Source organism: Syngnathus typhle, linkage group LG7, assembly GCF_033458585.1.
Source record: "Syngnathus typhle isolate RoL2023-S1 ecotype Sweden linkage group LG7, RoL_Styp_1.0, whole genome shotgun sequence".
NCBI lineage: Eukaryota > Metazoa > Chordata > Actinopteri > Syngnathiformes > Syngnathidae > Syngnathus > Syngnathus typhle.
This window is the reverse complement of record NC_083744.1, coordinates 12,601,182-12,619,834: the sequence shown is the minus strand read 5'-3', so window position 1 is coordinate 12,619,834 and position 18,653 is coordinate 12,601,182. Positions and strand designations below refer to the sequence as shown.

Genomic DNA, 18,653 nt, shown 5'->3' with positions numbered 1-18,653 from the left:
TGTTTATTTCAAACTCATTTTCGATGGGGATAAGTAAAGACTGAGCTGTGATCACTGTGACAAAGGCAACACATCTTCACATTTTATGAGGCCGTGGGAACATGCCATGGACATTGTTAAAAAACATTGTAAACCACTCTTATTGCTCCCTCGAGTCAATGGTTATCGGCTGTTTATGTCACTCCTCTGTCCAAATACGTCATCCATTCCCTTGCAAATAATGAGAGGACTGAGCAAGGGAGCATAACTGTAGTGATGAATTTCACTTGGTTTTTGTCATTTTGGATCTGAAGCCCTGCCAAGTAAGTGTGCTTTGGATATATTAGCCTTTTACTTTAATTGTGACTTATGTGTTTGAGCCTGTGAACATTCTTTGTCTTGTTTATCAGGTAATGGAGAAAAGACGTTGTCGGCTCAGCAAGTTTTGTATTCTGTGTGTCCTTTTAACCTTTGTCTCAGTAGCAACCATTATCACTCTGTGGACTATTGCCCTGTCAGGAGGAGATGAAGGTGATCATGCTGTCGCTCCTTGGGACAGGTATGATTGTTGGCCTCAGGAGATGTTTAACAGTTTAGTGATGTTCATCAGAGATCTTTTTTTCATTCTTTTCATGTAGATTGAGTTGCTTGGTTAGTCAAGTCACCAGTCACCACTTCGCTTTGATATGCTAATTGTTTTAGGATTAAATAACAAGCATTGTTTGTCAGTAAAATTGCAAAGAAATACGTACACTCACACAAGGCTCAAAACACCCGTTCCTTAATAAGAAATACTTAAGAATTATTACTCAACATTAGATTCAGCCAATGTGTGTTTAATCATGTGTGTATTGGATACGATTTCACCAGTATTTTTATACACTGAGAGAAAAAAAACATAACATTGCAGTCTATCTAAGAATGTTTCTAATGAACACACTCGCAATCCAAACAGAATTACTGACATGATGCAGTACTCTGATATTTAATATCTTATAAGAAAATGCAAAATATGTGCATACATGTACATATTAAACCTACTGAGCTTCACGTCAAAAACGTTGCTTTTATAGTTGCTCTAAAATCAGCTTGCAGTAATAGCAGCAATATTTTGTAAAATTGGTTGGGCATCTCCCTGTCACACCTTTGGCGAGAAGATTCTATCAATTCCATACCAACTGCAACATTCCATCGCTTTTAAATGCTAAGCCTAAATACTGAATGCACATCTGACTCAATACTTCGTTTTTTGAAAGAAAATTTAAATTCGTTCGCTGACATGATATTCATTCAACACACTGGAAAAACATTTTTCCAGTATACTTAAATCTCACAAAGGTTATTCGAGCAACAAAACCATTCAATGAAATTCAAATTCATTTATCTTTCACCTATCCTTCCTCTTCAACTGACCTCAAGATAAAGACAGATTATGGACTTGATGCCAGTTAATCAATCATCATATATCTTATTATTTCTAAAGTCAAACTTCCTCTTACGACTGGGGTTAACGTTGTCATAACTGCTTAGCTTCTCTCTCTCTCTCTCTCTCTCTCTCTCTCTCTCTCTCTCTCTCTCTCTCTCTCTCTCTCTCTCTCTCTCTCTCTCTCTCTCTCTCTCTCTCTCTCTCTCTCTCTCTCTCTCTCTCTCTCTCTTCATAGCAATTATTTATTTTATATCCTATACTAACATGACTATGCAGGTCCACTTTTATGATTAGATAGGAGCCGTGGGCTTTGATCCTCTCAGCATTATGATTTCATTCGTCATTACAATTTATGTGTTGTTATTTAATGAGAAAGGCTAATTTTATTTGAGCTGGGCCCTCAGTAAATGTTTTGTCTCCTCAGGTATCGTCTGCCCACTTCTCTGATCCCTCTTTCATACAACATTACCTTGTGGCCTCGGTTAAGCCCTGACCCCGACTCTGGTCTCTTCATCTTCACTGGTGAGTCACAGCATTGGATAGTTGTCAAGAGGGATACATTACTGAAATGTTGCTATTCTGTAGAACCAGAAAGTGCAGTGGCATGAAAAAAATATTGTAGCAACCTTGTATAGTTCTAAAGTTCTTTAAATTCCGATTGTCTGGAGAGGCTGTGACGTCATTTTCTTATTTGTTTTGATTTACGGCGAGGTGGCACCAGCTTCAATGCGCATTACCGACACCTACTGGTTGAAGTCATATGAGAAGCATTGAGACGTCTTCGGCTCCTCCATAGTCCCTTCTGGGAAAAAATCCTAGCTCCAATAGTGTCAATATATACTAAAACATGTGATGTCTTTCCCCACCAGGCACATCTACTGTGGAGTTTGAGTGTGCAATAGAAGCCGATCTGGTCCTGATCCACTCAAACAAACTCAACTATACTGTGCTGGAGAACAAACACATTGCCCGGCTTCGTGCTTCAGGTGTATTCACACATCAACACATATTGATGAAGAGGGATTATGTCATGTGGGTTCCTTGACATCATTGTTGTGCTTCATGTGTTCTACTCTGTGTTGGTACAGCTCTCAGACTTTAAGATGCAATGTTGAATGATTTTTTATATGGAGTTCAGATCAAGTTATACATGTCAAAAAAAAAAACCGCTGATACTATATCCATCAAACACAATTACCCTGTGAAGCGTTAGGGGGTACTGGAGGATATCAAAGGTGGCTATGCACTGAACTCGTCAGTCACAGGGCAAAAACAGACACACACCTTAATGAATGACAACCTGAGCCCACTTTGAACATTTCGTTCAAGCGAGGACTTATGAAACAGTTCAGTTCTGGCAAAGCTCAAGGAGCACACAAAGTCAAAGACAGTGGCCCATATGGGGGTTGAACCCATGACCTTGGCGTTATTAGCACCACGCTCTAACCAACTGAGCTAACAGGCCATGTTGTACATAGTGTCTGGTCAACAAATGTCCCCAAAAGTCCTCTTTTGCTTTTAAAAATTCTAACATTTTAATGAGAGGAGTGACGGGATTTCCTTTGGGTCTGCTGAATATAAAACATACAACGTATGAGACCTCAACAATGGACAACATCAACCAACTAAGAACAGCATGCTCAAGCGAGGACTTTCTCAACATTTCTGATCTGGCAAAGCTCAAGGAGCACACAAAATTGAAGACAGTGGCCCATATGGGGGTCGAACCCATGACCTTGGCGTTATTAGCACCGCGCTCTAACCAACTGAGCTAACAGGCCACAACAGTTGGGAGAGTTTGGTCAACAAATGTCGGAAAAACCCCTGCCTTGGGTAATGGAGAGAGTGGTGGGTTAGGGTTAGTTTTTTTTTAAGCATTTTCTTTTGGGTTAGGGTGTTTTAAGGCATTTCCTTTTCCTCTGCTGAAGATAAAACCATATACCAAGTGATGAGATCTCAATGAATGACAACCTCAACCCATTAAGAACAATATGTCCAAGTGAGAACTTTGGCAACATTACAGATCTGGACCACACGAAATGGAAGACAGTGGCCCGTATGGGGGTCGAACCCATGACCTTGGCGTTATTAGCACCACGCTCTAACCAACTGAGCTAACAGGCCACAATGTTGGGAGAGTTTGGTCAACAAATGTCGGAAAAACGCCTGCCTTAGGCTGGTGGGTTAGTTTTTTTTAAGCATTTTCTTTTGGGTTAGGGTGTTTTAAGGCATTTCCTTTTCCTCTGCTGATGATAAAACCATATACCAAGTGATGAGATCTCAATGAATGACAACCTCAACCCATTAAGAACAATATGTCCAAGTGAGGACTTTGGCAACATTACAGATCTGGAGCACACGAAATGAAAGACAGTGGCCCATATGGGGGTCGAACCCATGACCTTGGCGTTATTAGCACCACGCTCTAACCAACTGAGCTAACAGGCCACACCGTTGGGAGAGTTTGGTCAACAAATGTCGGAAAAACGCCTGCCTTAGGCGAGTGGTGGGTTAGTTTTTTTTAAGCATTTTCTTTTGGGTTAGGGTGTTTTAGGGCATTTCCTTTTGCTCTGCTGAAGATAAAACAATATACCAAGTGATGAGATCTCAATGAATGACAACCTCAACCCATTAAGAACAATATGTCCAAGTGAGGACTTTGGCAATATTACAGATCTAGAGTACACAAAATGAAAGTCAGTGGCCCATATGGGGGTCGAACCCATGACCTTGGCGTTATTAGCACCACGCTCTAACCAACTGAGCTAACAGGCCACAATGTTGGGAGAGTTTGGTCAACAAATGTCGGAAAAACCCCTGCCTTGGGTAATCGAGAGAGTGGTGGGTTAGGGTTAGTTTTTTTTTAAGCATTTTCTTTTGGGTTAGGGTGTTTTAAGGCATTTCCTTTTCCTCTGCTGAAGATAAAACCATATACCAAGTGATGAGATGTCAATGAATGACAACCTCAACCCATTAAGAACAATATGTCCAAGTGAGGACTTTGGCAACATTACAGATGTGGACCACACGAAATGAAAAACAGTGGCCCATATGGGGGTCGAACCCATGACCTTGGCGTTATTAGCACCACACTCTAACCAACTGAGCTAACAGGCCACAACGTTGGGAGAGTTTGGTCAACAAATGTCGCCAAAAGTCCTGCCTTGGGTAATCGAGAGAGTGGTGGGTTAGGGTTAGTTTTTTTTTAAGCATTTTCTTTCGGGTTAGGGTGATTTAAGGCATTTCCTTTTCCTCTGCTGAAGATAAAACCACATACCAAGTGATGAGATCTCAATGAATGACAACCTCAACCCATTAAGAACAATATGTCCAAGTGAGGACTTTGGCAACATTACAGATCTGGAGCACACGAAATGAAAGACAGTGGCCCATATGGGGGTCGAACCCATGACCTTGGCGTTATTAGCACCACGCTCTAACCAACTGAGCTAACAGGCCACAAAGGTTGGGAGAGTTTGGTCAACAAATGTCGGAAAAACCCCTGCCTTGGGTAATGGAGAGAGTGGTGGGTTAGGGTTAGTTTTTTTTTAAGCATTTTCTTTTGGGTTAGGATGTTTTAAGGCATTTCCTTTTGGTCTGCTGAAGATAGAACCATATACCAAGTGATGAGATCTCAATGAATGACAACCTCGATCTATTAAGAACAATATGTTCAAGTGAGGACTTTGGCAACATTACAGATCTGGAGCACACAAAATGAAAGACAGTGGCCCATATGGGAGTCGAACCCATGACCTTGGCGTTATTAGCACCACGCTCTAACCAACTGAGCTAACAGCCCACAACATTGGGAAGGTTTGGTCAACAAATGTCGGAAAAACCCCTGCCTTGGGTAATTTTTAATGAGTGGTGGGTTAGGGTTAGGTTTTTTTTAAGCATTTTCTTTTGGGTTAGGGTTTTTTAAGGCATTTCCTTTTGGTCTGCTGGAGATAAAACCATATACCAAGTGATGAGATCTCAATGAATGACAACCTCAACCCATTAAGAACAATATGTCCAAGTGAGGACTTTGGCAATATTACAGATCTAGAGTACACAAAATGAAAGTCAGTGGCCCATATGGGGGTCGAACCCATGACCTTGGCGTTATTAGCACCACGCTCTAACCAACTGAGCTAACAGGCCACAACATTGGGAGTGTTTGGTCAACAAATGTCGGAAAAACCCCTGCCTTGGGTAATGGAGAGAGTGGTGGGTTAGGGTTAGTTTTTTTTTTTAAGCATTTTCTTTTGGGTTAGGGTGTTTTAAGGCATTTCCTTTTCCTCTGCTGAAGATAAAACCATATACCAAGTGATGAGATCTCAATGAATGACAACCTCAACCCATTAAGAACAATATGTCCAAGTGAGAACTTTGGCAACATTACAGATCTGGACCACACGAAATGAAAGACAGTGGCCCGTATGGGGGTCGAACCCATGACCTTGGCGTTATTAGCACCACGCTCTAACCAACTGAGCTAACAGGCCACAACATTGGGAGAGTTTGGTCAACAAATGTCGGAAAAACCCCTGCCTTGGGTAATCGAGAGAGTGGTGGGTTAGGGTTAGTTTTTTTTTAAGCATTTTCTTTTGCGTTAGGGTGTTTTAAGGCATTTCCTTTTCCTCTGCTGATGATAAAACCATATACCAAGTGATGAGATCTCAATGAATGACAACCTCAACCCATTAAGAACAATATGTCCAAGTGAGGACTTTGGCAACATTACAGATCTGGAGCACACGAAATGAAAGACAGTGGCCCATATGGGGGTCGAACCCATGACCTTGGCGTTATTAGCACCACGCTCTAACCAACTGAGCTAACAGGCCACACCGTTGGGAGAGTTTGGTCAACAAATGTCGGAAAAACGCCTGCCTTAGGCGAGTGGTGGGTTAGTTTTTTTTAAGCATTTTCTTTTGGGTTAGGGTGTTTTAGGGCATTTCCTTTTGCTCTGCTGAAGATAAAACAATATACCAAGTGATGAGATCTCAATGAATGACAACCTCAACCCATTAAGAACAATATGTCCAAGTGAGGACTTTGGCAATATTACAGATCTAGAGTACACAAAATGAAAGTCAGTGGCCCATATGGGGGTCGAACCCATGACCTTGGCGTTATTAGCACCACGCTCTAACCAACTGAGCTAACAGGCCACAATGTTAGGAGAGTTTGGTCAACAAATGTCGGAAAAACCCCTGCCTTGGGTAATCGAGAGAGTGGTGGGTTAGGGTTAGTTTTTTTTTAAGCATTTTCTTTTGGGTTAGGGTGTTTTAAGGCATTTCCTTTTCCTCTGCTGAAGATAAAACCATATACCAAGTGATGAGATGTCAATGAATGACAACCTCAACCCATTAAGAACAATATGTCCAAGTGAGGACTTTGGCAACATTACAGATGTGGACCACACGAAATGAAAGACAGTGGCCCGTATGGGGGTCGAACCCATGACCTTGGCGTTATTAGCACCACGCTCTAACCAACTGAGCTAACAGGCCACAACATTGGGAGAGTTTGGTCAACAAATGTCGGAAAAACCCCTGCCTTGGGTAATCGAGAGAGTGGTGGGTTAGGGTTAGTTTTTTTTTAAGCATTTCCTTTTGGGTTAGGGTGTTTTAAGGCATTTCCTTTTCCTCTGCTGAAGATAAAACCATATACCAAGTGATGAGATCTCAATGAATGACAACCTCAACCCATTAAGAACAATATGTCCAAGTGAGAACTTTGGCAACATTACAGATCTAGACCACACGAAATGAAAGACAGTGGCCCGTATGGGGGTCGAACCCATGACCTTGGCGTTATTAGCACCACACTCTAACCAACTGAGCTAACAGGCCACAACATTGGGAGAGTTTGGTCAACAAATGTCGAAAAACCCCTGCCTTGGGTAATTGAGAGAGTGGTGGGTTAGGGTTAGTTTTTTTTTAAGCATTTTCTTTTGGGTTAGGGTGTTTTAAGGTATTTCCTTTTGGTCTGCTGAAGATAAAACCATATACCAAGTGATGAGATCTCAATGAATGACAACCTCAACCGATTAAGAACAGTATGTCCAAGTGAGGACTTTGGCAACATTACAGATCTGGAGTACATGAAATGAAAGACAGTGGCCCATACGGGGGTCGAACCCATGACCTTGGCGTTATTAGCACCACGCTCTAGCCAACTGAGCTAACAGGCCGCAATGTTGAGAAAGTTTGGTCAACACATGTCGGAAAAAACCCTGCCTTAGGTGTGATTTTTAATGAGAGGAGTGGTGGGTTAGGGTTAGTTTTTTTTTAAGCATTTTCTTTTGGGTTAGGGTTTTATTAGGCATCTCCTTTTGGTCTGCTGAAGATAAAACCACATACCAATCGATGAGATCTCAATGAATGACAACCTCAACCCATTAAGAACAATATGTCCAAGTGAGGACTTTGGCAACATTACAGATCTGGAGCACATAAAATGAAGGACAGTGGCCCATATGGGGGTCGAACCCATGACCTTGGCGTTATTAGCACCACGCTCTAACCAACTGAGCTAACAGGCCACAAGGTGGTGAAAGTTTGGTCAACAAATGTCGGAAACAGCCCTGCCTTGGGTTATTCGTAAGGAAAGTGGTGGGTTAGGGTTAGTTTTTTTTAAAGCATTTTCTTTTGGGTTAGGGTGTTTTAAGGCATTTCCTTTTGGTCTGCTGAAGATAAAACCATATACCAAGTGATGAGATCTCAATGAATGACAAACTCAACCCATTAAGAAGAATATGTCCAATGGAGGACTTTGGCAACATTACAGATCTGGAGCACACAAATTGAAAGACAGTGGCCCATATGGGGGTCGAACCCATGACCTTGGCGTTATTAGCACCACGCTCTAACCAACTGAGCTAACAGGCCATAACGTTGGGAGAGTTTGGTCAACAAATGTCAAAAGAACCCTGCCTTGGGTAATCGAGAGCGGTGGGTTAGGGTTAGTTTTTTTTTTTAAGCATTTTCTTTTGGGTTAGGGTGTTTTAAGGGATTCCCTTTTGGTCTGCTGAAGATAAAACCATACACCAAGTGATGAGATCTCAATAAATGACAACCTCAACCCATTAAGAACAATATGTCCAAGTGAGGACTTTGGCAACATTACAGATCTGGAGCACACAAAATGAAAGACAGTGGCCCATATGGGGGTCGAACCCATGACCTTGGCATTATTAGCACCACGCTCTAACCAACTGAGCTAACAGGCCACAACGTTGGAAGAGTTTGGTCAACAAATGTCGGAAAAACCCCTGCCTTGGATAATGAGTGGTGGGTTAGGGTTAGGTTTTTTTTAAGCATTTTCTTTTGGGTTAGGGTGTTTTAAGGCATTTCCTTTTGGTCTGCTGAAGATAAAACCATATACCAAGTGATGAGATCTCAATGAATGACAACCTCAACCCATTAAGAACAATATGTCCAATTGAGGACTTTGGCAACATTACAGATCTGGAGCACACAAAATGAAAGACAGTGGCCCATATGGGGGTCGAACCCATGACCTTGGCGTTATTAGCACCACGCTCTAACCAACTGAGCTAACAGGCCATAACGTTGGGAGAGTTTGGTCAACAAATGTCGAAAAACCCCTGCCTTGGGTAATCGAGAGCGGTGGGTTAGGGTTAGTTTTTTTTTAAGCATTTTCTTTTGGGTTAGGGTGTTTTAAGGTATTTCCTTTTGGTCTGCTGAAGATAAAACCATATACCAAGTGATGAGATCTCAATGAATGACAACCTCAACCCATTAAGAACAATATGTCCAAGTGAGGACTTTGGCAACATTACAGATCTGGAGCACACGAAATGAAAGACAGTGGCCCATATGGGGGTCGAACCCATGACCTTGGCGTTATTAGCACCACACTCTAACCAACTGAGCTAACAGGCCACAACGTTAGGAAAGTTTGGTTAACAAATGTCGGAAAAAACCCTGCCTTGGGTAATTCTTAATGAGAGTGGTGGGTTAGGGTTAGTTTATTTTTTAAGCATTTTCTTTTGGGTTAGGGTTAGGCTTAGTGTTTTCTAAGGCATTTCCTTTTGGTCTGCTGAAGATAAAACCATATACCAAGCGCAGAGACCTCAATGAAGGACAACCAATATGAATGCTGGTCGACAAATGTCCCAGAAACCTCTGCCTTGGTTATAAAACTTGTAAGTTTTAATGAGAAGTGGTGAAGTATTTTGTTTAAGTCCATTCAAGTCAAAACCATGTAATACAAACTGATAAAACTTTACTGAAGGACACCGCTGACATTGTCTAAATAAGTTTGTTTAGGTATGTGCAATGTGATTTGCCGACTATTTCAGTGCATGGTTCAAATAAATGGTAGCGAGCATATCTCACTTGTTTGTATTTTTATGCAGGCAATGGTTACGTTCCAAGTATTAGATCCACCTGGTTGCAGCCAAAGACACAGTACATGGTGGTTCAGCTAAATGACATTTTAACCAAAGACGAGACATACCTTCTGCACACTGAGTTCACTGGAGAGCTGGCTGATGACTTAGCTGGCCTTTACAGAAGTGAATATGTGGAGGATGGAGCCAGAAGGTATATTCTACTCTATATTTTCGTGTAGTATTTTAAGATTTGTTTTGAGTGAGGTAAAGTCAGGTGCTCAGATTGATTATGACTCATTCACAGGATTATTGCTAGCTCTCAGATGCATCCAACTCACGCAAGAAAAACCTTTCCTTGTTTTGATGAACCAGCTATGAAAGCTGTTTTCAACATAACTCTCATCCACCCACCCCAAACTGTAGCCTTGTCCAATGGCAATGAAACAGGTCAGTTTTAACTCCAGCATTTATTCATATTGTATATAGACTCTCTGCCTCTTTTGCTTTACACGTGAATTATTGCAAATATTAAAATGTGTTCTATATACAGGAAATTAATCACTGCCCATCAATCTACCTTTCCTATGGAATGTAATGATTATCATGTAATCATCATCCAAAAGCAAAACATCTTTAGTCATTAAGAAAAAAATATTGTTACACTCAAATAACTACGCACATTGCAAGTATTTCATTTTTAGCATGCTGAGAGTGGAGGATGAAACTCAACAACATGCTGATGTTAACTCCCTTCACAGTCGTCCTTTATTTGATTGATCCTTTGTGTTCATTTTAGAGGTTGTTAACACCACTATTGACGGCATAGCTGTGACAAGGACCAGATTTGAGCCAACTAAGAAAATGTCAACATATCTATTGGCTATTGTCATCTCAGACTACACACACCTCAATTCTATGCAAGATGACATCTTGGTAACTCATATTAAGAATATATCTATGTATTTTTTTTACATCAGATTTGTGAAAAATATTTACTGAAAACATGAATACAGCAACAATTCTGCTGTCTCCAATTACTGTTAACCCGCATGCTATTAAAAGGCAAATACATATATATATAAATACTTGTGTTATTTCCATTTTTTTTCTCCATTTAGATTAAAGAAAAAGTAAAGTGTGGACTAAAACATGGGTGTGTTTTCAGTTACGTGTCTGGGCCCGGAGGAAGTCCATGGAGCAAGGACAAGGAAACTATGCGCTCAGTGTGACGGGACCCATTTTGGAATTCCTTCAATTCTATTACAACATCTCCTATCCTTTGAGGAAGTTGGGTTAGATTAGGAGAATAGCCGTCATACACAAATACAATTTTCCCCTTACACTTACACTTTTATTTCTTAAATAAGAATGATTCTGGAGTTCATAATATTGTTCACTTACATGTTTTTGATGCCTCCAAAGACCGTCCAATCAATACTTTCTCTGCTGCTCTATCTCATAGATCAAATCGCTCTGCCAGACTTCTATTATGGGGCGATGGAGAATTGGGGTTTGGTTACATACAGAGAAACCAAACTGCTATACAGCCCTTTGACCTCCTCCAGTCAAAATAAACAGAGCACAGCCACCATCATTGCCCATGAACTGGCACACATGGTCTGCTGATGATCACGTTCTCACACTTAAAATGAGTCCTTCAATTTGACTGAATCAGTAAAGTTGTGTGATTTTATTCTCTGATGCAGTGGTTTGGTAACCTGGTGACCCTGAGGTGGTGGAATGAGGTGTGGCTCAATGAGGGCTTTGCTTCTTATGTCTCTTATCTAGCAGCTGACTATTATGAGCCAACATGGGGCTTGGTGAGGACCTTATTTCAATCTTTCTATTTTTGTATATGCAGCTTGTTTCCTTGGTAATGCACAGTAACAATTGTTTGACTTCATTCAAAAAACACTGCAGATATTGGGCCACTTTGACAAACAGGTTTTAAAATTGTTCATGATAGTTGTTCAAGTCGTTAGAGTCTCACTTGTGTGTTGTCGCTAATGTTACTGTTCGGAGTGGTATGATGTGCTTGTACATTTTTCTTCCCCTTCCTACATAAATCTCTATTGTGAACACCAGAAACTGATTATATATCTCTGTTTCTTTGTTCTAGAAGGATCAGATAGTTCTCATAGAAACCCACAGAGCGTTTGCAGTTGATGCCTTGACCTCCTCTCACCCTTTGTCTTTGAAAGAAGACCATATTCTACTGCCTGAGCACATCAGTCAGCAGTTTGACACCATCTCATACAGCAAGGTTTAACACACGCACACACACGCACACACATGCACACGCACACACACACACACACACGCATACATGCACACACACACCCATGCATGTGCAGGTACTGTAGGAAAAAACTGTGAAGCTCCTATAGCTAAAGCCAAACAGTAACAGGGTTTTTACTCTCTGAATCTGGATTTACCACCTCTGATATTTTCCAAGATTAAATGAAAAAGCTACAAATACATTGTTGCAAGTTTCAAAACACAACTTTCTGTTCCCTAGGGTGCAGCAGTCTTGAGAATGTTGTCTTGTTTCCTGTCAGAGCCCGTCTTCGTCCAAGGAGTCAATGTATGTATCGTTCTTAGAATTGATATAGAACAATTAGCAATGTTGTCCAGAACCCATAAATGACGTAATTTCCAGACTATAAGACGCTGCTTTTTCCACAGGCTATATTATACTATATAATAGTGCGGTGCTGCTTATCTATGGATTTATCATGATTTTTATGATAATGTAAAAATGATTTGTTTTGGTTATACAGGAAATAGAAATGAGCACATTTCATTTCAAACACTTGCGGCTTATAGTTTGGTGCGAACAAAACAGGATTTCCCCCTAATTTTTGCTGGTGCGATTTATATTCAGGTGCAGATTATAGTCCGGAAATTACGGTAATTGCAAATCTAATGCAGCATAATGTGCTTGTCTTTCTTCTCCAGAAATACTTGAGCCACTTTGCCTACAGTAACACAATAGGAAATGACCTATGGGACAATTTACAAATGGTAAGGAGTTTGGTTTAGTTTTATTTTACTTATTGCAGAGCAGGGGTGGCCAACCAGTCAGAGACTGAGCCACATTTTTTTTTACTGTGTACCGCAAAGAGCCACATCATACACATGAACACACATGAACTTTGTCAGCTTGGCACAGACCGGTCAGCCAAATTGAAACACAGGCCCAACGAGCCAAAATCAGGATGTGACAGTTTTTGCGCTTTGTTGCAGATGCTCTACCAATCTTGAGCTCTTTGTGTAATCTTTGTCAACAGGCGGTGAAAGCCAACAATATATATCTTCCTCGTCAAGTTCATGACATCATGAATCGGTGGATACTCCAGATGGGCTTCCCTGTCGTTACCATTGATACTTCCACAGGACAAGTATCTCAGAAGCATTTCTTGCTGGACGCTCAGTCCAACAGATCCTTGCAATCACCATATAAGTATGTACTTCATTCTTTTTAAAATAAATAAATAAATAAATAAATAAATAAATAAATAAATAAATAAATAAATAAATAAATAAATAAATAAATAAATAAATAAATAAATAAATAAATAAATAAATAAATAAATAAATAAATAAATAAATAAATAAATAAATAAATAAAAGAAACTGTATAAACAAATTTGACAAAATATAAAAATATATATGCTTTACAATTTGCTTTTATTATGAATTCTACAGCTATGAGTGGCTAATTCCTATTCAATGGATGAAGTCCGGTGAGGTCCAAAGAGATACCTGGTGGCTGTTGAAGAAAACAGGTATGGAACAAATATCTCTCTGTAGATGCTTAAGTTGATAGTCTGACCTACACTGAAGGGCAAATCTTACATTGTTTTAGCATGGGCTAGAACGATTTTTAACATCAGTCCAGGAACTATTTTTATTTATTTTTTTTATCATGCACTTTGCTCCTTTTAGCTGTAAACATGAAGATGAAGAGTGACGGCTTGTGGATTCTTGCTAATATCAACGTCACAGGTTATTATCGGGTAAATTATGATCTAGGAAACTGGGAAAGACTTCTTTCTCAGCTCATCAAAGATCATCAGGTACAGTATACTGATATCAACTCTAATTAGTTTGTGGTTCTATCTTCTTTGTGGACTAAATATATACGCTAACATGCTGTGTGCGAACATTCAAATCTCTTGTGCAGGTTATACCACTAACAAACAGAGCCCAACTTGTAGATGATGCCTTTAATCTGGCCAGGTAAAGAACTCAAATGTGTCTGTAATATTTTTTGCTCCGTTCCCAATCATTTACAGGAAATTTGTTAAAATCCACTACAACATCAAGTTAACAAAATTATTAGCAAATTCCATCGATTATTTTTTATTATTGCTATTCCTTCAACCAATTAAATTCAAGGATAACATTCACTGTTTCCCTGCAAAACAAAACAGAAAAAAATGAAGACAAAAGTACCTCTGAATAGTGAAAAAACTGGGAAGAAGATTCATTCATTATTTCATCACCAAGTTATCAATCCGATAACCCATCGGTTAAATTTAGGTATTTCTGTTCCCTTTGCAGAGCTCGTCTCGTCTCTGCCTCACTTGCTCTGAGAACCACATCTTATTTATATGCTGAGACTGAGTACATTCCCTGGCAAACTGCTTTGAATAACTTTCACTATTATTACCTTATGTTGGACCAAACCGAGGTCTACCACCCTATGCAGGTACGTAAAGAGTCACTTTGAGACCCATTGTCATGTTTGTTCTACTGTGTAGTTTTGGAAAGTAACACTTACAGTCTGTACTTCACTCATCTCTCTGAAACACTTCCAGGAGTACTTGAAGAAGTTAGTTACGCCTCTCTACCTGTATTTCAAAAACATGACATCAGATTGGATCCAGATTCCTCAGAGACACACAGACCAGTGAGTATATCAGGTTGTCCACACCTGGCCACTTACAAATATGGGGAGAATATACTTACAAGAAGAACACAAAGGAGGCCGTGGTAATGGGTATTACCTGTTTAATCCCTCACATGGCTTCCACTAGTGCAGTGGTTCTTAACCTTGGTTCGATCGAACCATAGGGGTGAGTCGGTCTCAAGGGTTCGGCAGAGACTCCACTGCGAAGGTCCGAACACACTTGATTTATCGTGCAAATTCGTGATGACATATCTAAATTGGCTCGCAAAGGCAACAGCAGAAGTCACACTAATTAGCAGGTATGTACTTTGTTGTGAGTTCATGCATTGTGTTGGTTTTGTTCTCTGAAGAAGGTGATGCTCATGCACGGCTTGCCTGAATCTAATTTGATTTGTAGTCATGGTAGCATTTTGATGAGAAGACAACACTGGATGAGTTTTCAAAACTAACTTTTAGAAGTACTGCACTCCTACCACCTTCAGTCAGGGAGGATGAAAATAGTGTAGTCGAAGGTATACAGAACAAATGGAACACCAAGCTGATGGCCATGTTGTTTCTCCCTGCAGGTACAATCAGGTGAATGCCATCCAAATGGCCTGTCAGACTGGAATAACACAGTGCCAAAAATTGACCAGCACTTGGTTCGAACAATGGATGCTAAACCCTCAACATAACTCGTGTGTTCTTCATAATACATGTTCTCCTCCACACAGTACTCATTTAATGTTGTTGAACAAACACACAATGCAACCTTCATTGTATTTCTCTGACAGGATCCAGCCACACCTGAGAGATGCAGTATACTGCAGTGCCATAGCATCTGGGGACGAGGCGGAGTGGGAGTTTGGCTGGGCCCAGTTTAAGAATGCATCTGTGGCCAGTGAGGCAAATAAACTCATGTCTGCCTTAGCGTGTAGCAGCAACACACAATTGTTGGAAAGGTAAGTACATTTTATCCATTTGTGCTATGAAGACTGATTTTAATAGATGTTGTCGGGTTTCACAGGTATCTCTCGTACACATTAATGCCAGATATGATTCGAAAGCAGGATGCCGCGACAGTCATTGGGGCTGTGGCCAGCAACAGACTGGGTCAGGAATTAGCGTGGAACTTTGTGAGACTTCAATGGGACTTCATGTTTAATGGGTAAGTCATGGATAATAGTGCTTAATGGATGTGTGCTTTTAATTGAATTTGAACTTTTATCATCTGGTTATCTCCTGCTTTTTGGTTTAACAGAACAGCACAGAATATTTGATTTCCTCTTTAGTGATTTCTTTTTTTTTTTATTTCTCACGCAAAATGTATTTACCTTTGGCTCAATACAGCTTAATACAGATACCTGCTGGATGTCTGCCTGTTAAAGTGTTCCAAGATAGTCCGACAATGGGGCCCGAGGGCAGACCTTGAACATGAGAGCCTGGGTGAAGATAAGCAGAGGAAAATAGAGTTGAAGCTGTTCTCGTGTTCTTCTTTACAGATATGGTGGTGGCTCCTTCAATTTTGCCTCAATCATTGATGATGTCACAGCAAGGTTTTCCACACCTGTCCACTTACAACAGGTCAGTCAATGTAAAAAATCATGATGTATTGTAGTCCTGCATCTGTCTGAACTATTTCTCACATTTCCTCTGGTAGCTGGAGGATTTTGTGACTGAACACCATGCCACAGGCTTTGGTTCAGCAACTATGGCAGTGGAGCAAGCAGTGGAGAGGACCAGAGCAAATATCAAATGGCTAGAGCAGAACAAACAGGAGATCCTCCACTGGTTCACCAGCCAGACCTACCAGTGAAGATTTTGTATCTTGACAAGATTTGATGCAAACGTAATACTTAACATTATGAAATCACCTGATAATGGCCCAATGTTTTCTATACACACACGAAAATAAAGTAGCAGAGCATGTGTGTGTGTCTGTGTGTGTGATCAGCAATGCATTTATGCATAACACTTACCTGTTAAGATTTTGTGACTTTTGCAACTAAGACAAAGTCACTGGTTTTATTAATTAATTGAAAACCACATTTATGTTGCTGTTAAAGCCAGGGGCAGAGTGTGACCACAAATATTTTTTACAGAAGAATGTCACTATTTTACAATTACTGCACCCGGGCTAACACTTTATTCCGCTCGGGGAGAGAAGCTATGCTCATGCTAGAATTTATAGTTACAAAATTGTGGTTTATAGTAAGAATTTAGTATTACAAGCCAATGTAGATCTACAGTCGATATAAAAAGTCTTCACCTCTTATTCTGACTTGTAAAACTTGATTAAAAAAAACAACGAGCACATGCCTGTTCATGGTCTTGCCACCACCATGCTCGTGGGAGTTTTTAAGGTGGTTTTATGAGGGTTGTCCTTAAAAGGCACACATATTTTTGTGTGCTAGCCAGATGGAGCCTGGCTGGTATTAGCAAATGGTCGGGCTCTTTCAGACCATCTGCTTATGCAGGCGTTACGCAGGGCTCCTTCTGGTGAATGCAATTGTCAGTGCCCATGACGCAGAAGTAATTCAGGAGTTTCTGAGTGATGAAGGCATATGATGCTATTGATTGGCCCCTCCTTGAAGCAAGCATCGTTGCTTCCACTGTCTCCGATGCAGGAGACCTTGGTAGGGGTCTGGCAGGAAATTCCGCTTGAATATTCCTAGATGAGGGTAGTTACAGCCAATCATTTTTGTCAATTGTATTGAAGCTGGTCTCTAGAAGATTTGCGGACTCATTTATGAATATAAATTTGCATCAAAGCTTATTCTGGTCTCATTTTAGTAATATGCATCTTCAAAGATTACAATATCTGATTTTATATCTGAGTTTATGTACAGTATGAGTATGCATGTGTTGTTTTTCGGTCATGGAATAAATAAATGTACTTCAAAGACTGCAAAGCATGGACAATTTTGCTTTAATGATCAGATTTGTCATTGCCACAAATACACATGTAATAAATAGAAATCAAATGATACCAAGAACCACCAATAAAATGAAAGACAATCATTTGCACTTGGAACAAACAGTAGGCTTTGCTTTCACTTCTTCCAGACACAAATATTGACAGGGGAAAATTATAAATATGATAAGCCATAAAAACTGAATGTTACTATTTCATTGTCATAAGCAATTTGGTTATTGGTGTCATGACATCAAAAAAATACTGTCACCGTTTGATGATTTGCCCTTTTTTTTCCTTCACTGCAGCAACAATTATGATCGAATCAAAACAGTGTACTGATGTATGTTTTATTTATGGAATATCATTTTCAGTCGATGGCAAATGGCAAAATAGCCGCCCCCTCAAATGGATATAATATCTTACTCCCTAACTCATTCAAAAGATGTCGAATTTGTCAGAATGCCATCTTTAGTCTAGTGTGGGTACATACAACATATTATTGTAAAGAATATTTTGGAGTCGCCTGCCCTTTTAAAGCCAAGCGGCGTAAATGTGTTCATTCTGCAGCGGTATGCCCAGGGCTTATAAGTTTTTGTTTGGTTACAGCTCATGTATGTAAGTTTAACCAAAGCTAGTAAATGTGCTGGTGCATGACAACACTTGTCATTAGACAACAGAGCAACCAAAACCAGAGCTAACCGAGGATGTAGAATAAAATTTCGAAACCAGCATTTTTCCCTCTTTGGATGAGAGTCATATGCAGAGAAATGAACTATTCGGACAGGCGATTTATTTGCATCTGTATGTCAATTTGGGGAATCTCAGCTACATTTGACATCATTTGTATAGGTAAATGATTCACAAAATTAGCTGGAAAATAAATTAAGTGTAAATAATAGATACATCTTATTTTTAAAATTCTTACAATTAATTTTCATGTCCAATTTCGCGGACCACCTGCAATACCACCACAGCCTACTAGACGGCCGCGGATCACCCGTTGACAATCCCTGCTTTAGAGGAAGCACAGACCATTTGAGGAGATTTTTTGAGCCGCACACGTTGACAAACATACAAACAAGAGAAA

The 18,653-nt window shown here is 40.1% G+C and overlaps 1 protein-coding gene and 20 non-coding genes across 21 annotated transcripts; 1 reads left to right on the top strand and 20 right to left on the bottom strand.

Annotated features, from left to right (window-relative positions):
* Window positions 1-166: 166 nt before the first annotated feature.
* Window positions 167-17,687, top strand: LOC133157451 (aminopeptidase N). The gene is made up of 24 exons (XM_061283978.1): window positions 167-302; window positions 390-538; window positions 1,830-1,927; window positions 2,275-2,391; window positions 9,780-9,966; window positions 10,060-10,202; window positions 10,552-10,688; window positions 10,921-11,047; window positions 11,218-11,372; window positions 11,462-11,575; window positions 11,875-12,018; window positions 12,274-12,339; window positions 12,714-12,779; window positions 13,046-13,218; window positions 13,464-13,543; window positions 13,704-13,834; window positions 13,942-13,997; window positions 14,322-14,469; window positions 14,579-14,670; window positions 15,237-15,347; window positions 15,444-15,611; window positions 15,677-15,817; window positions 16,152-16,233; window positions 16,310-17,687. Exons 2-24 carry the CDS (start codon window positions 393-395, stop codon window positions 16,463-16,465), a joined length of 2,838 nt encoding a protein of 945 aa, XP_061139962.1. The 5' UTR covers window positions 167-302; window positions 390-392; the 3' UTR covers window positions 16,466-17,687.
* On the bottom strand, window positions 2,797-2,870 carry trnai-aau (transfer RNA isoleucine (anticodon AAU)). Its single transcript has one exon. It is a non-coding gene; the product is annotated as a tRNA-Ile (tRNA).
* trnai-aau (transfer RNA isoleucine (anticodon AAU)) lies at window positions 3,113-3,186 on the bottom strand. The gene has a single exon. It is a non-coding gene; the product is annotated as a tRNA-Ile (tRNA).
* On the bottom strand, window positions 3,456-3,529 carry trnai-aau (transfer RNA isoleucine (anticodon AAU)). Its single transcript has one exon. It is a non-coding gene; the product is annotated as a tRNA-Ile (tRNA).
* On the bottom strand, window positions 3,780-3,853 carry trnai-aau (transfer RNA isoleucine (anticodon AAU)). Its single transcript has one exon. It is a non-coding gene; the product is annotated as a tRNA-Ile (tRNA).
* trnai-aau (transfer RNA isoleucine (anticodon AAU)) lies at window positions 4,107-4,180 on the bottom strand. Its single transcript has one exon. It is a non-coding gene; the product is annotated as a tRNA-Ile (tRNA).
* On the bottom strand, window positions 4,449-4,522 carry trnai-aau (transfer RNA isoleucine (anticodon AAU)). Its single transcript has one exon. It is a non-coding gene; the product is annotated as a tRNA-Ile (tRNA).
* On the bottom strand, window positions 4,791-4,864 carry trnai-aau (transfer RNA isoleucine (anticodon AAU)). The gene has a single exon. It is a non-coding gene; the product is annotated as a tRNA-Ile (tRNA).
* On the bottom strand, window positions 5,134-5,207 carry trnai-aau (transfer RNA isoleucine (anticodon AAU)). The gene has a single exon. It is a non-coding gene; the product is annotated as a tRNA-Ile (tRNA).
* Window positions 5,478-5,551, bottom strand: trnai-aau (transfer RNA isoleucine (anticodon AAU)). The gene has a single exon. It is a non-coding gene; the product is annotated as a tRNA-Ile (tRNA).
* trnai-aau (transfer RNA isoleucine (anticodon AAU)) lies at window positions 5,822-5,895 on the bottom strand. Its single transcript has one exon. It is a non-coding gene; the product is annotated as a tRNA-Ile (tRNA).
* trnai-aau (transfer RNA isoleucine (anticodon AAU)) lies at window positions 6,164-6,237 on the bottom strand. Its single transcript has one exon. It is a non-coding gene; the product is annotated as a tRNA-Ile (tRNA).
* Window positions 6,491-6,564, bottom strand: trnai-aau (transfer RNA isoleucine (anticodon AAU)). The gene has a single exon. It is a non-coding gene; the product is annotated as a tRNA-Ile (tRNA).
* trnai-aau (transfer RNA isoleucine (anticodon AAU)) lies at window positions 6,833-6,906 on the bottom strand. The gene has a single exon. It is a non-coding gene; the product is annotated as a tRNA-Ile (tRNA).
* On the bottom strand, window positions 7,175-7,248 carry trnai-aau (transfer RNA isoleucine (anticodon AAU)). The gene has a single exon. It is a non-coding gene; the product is annotated as a tRNA-Ile (tRNA).
* Window positions 7,516-7,589, bottom strand: trnai-aau (transfer RNA isoleucine (anticodon AAU)). The gene has a single exon. It is a non-coding gene; the product is annotated as a tRNA-Ile (tRNA).
* On the bottom strand, window positions 7,867-7,940 carry trnai-aau (transfer RNA isoleucine (anticodon AAU)). Its single transcript has one exon. It is a non-coding gene; the product is annotated as a tRNA-Ile (tRNA).
* Window positions 8,213-8,286, bottom strand: trnai-aau (transfer RNA isoleucine (anticodon AAU)). The gene has a single exon. It is a non-coding gene; the product is annotated as a tRNA-Ile (tRNA).
* trnai-aau (transfer RNA isoleucine (anticodon AAU)) lies at window positions 8,554-8,627 on the bottom strand. The gene has a single exon. It is a non-coding gene; the product is annotated as a tRNA-Ile (tRNA).
* trnai-aau (transfer RNA isoleucine (anticodon AAU)) lies at window positions 8,891-8,964 on the bottom strand. Its single transcript has one exon. It is a non-coding gene; the product is annotated as a tRNA-Ile (tRNA).
* On the bottom strand, window positions 9,230-9,303 carry trnai-aau (transfer RNA isoleucine (anticodon AAU)). Its single transcript has one exon. It is a non-coding gene; the product is annotated as a tRNA-Ile (tRNA).
* Window positions 17,688-18,653: the final 966 nt, after the last annotated feature.

Bases quoted from the DNA above. Each gene is read 5' to 3' on its own strand.
- LOC133157451 (XM_061283978.1), top strand. From the start codon at position 393: ATGGAGAAAAGACGTTGTCGGCTCAGCAAGTTTTGTATTCTGTGTGTC. The intron at 1,928-2,274 runs GTGAGTCACAGC...TTTCCCCACCAG, and splicing joins TGGTCTCTTCATCTTCACTG to GCACATCTACTGTGGAGTTT. The intron at 2,392-9,779 runs GTGTATTCACAC...ATTTTTATGCAG, and splicing joins TGCCCGGCTTCGTGCTTCAG to GCAATGGTTACGTTCCAAGT.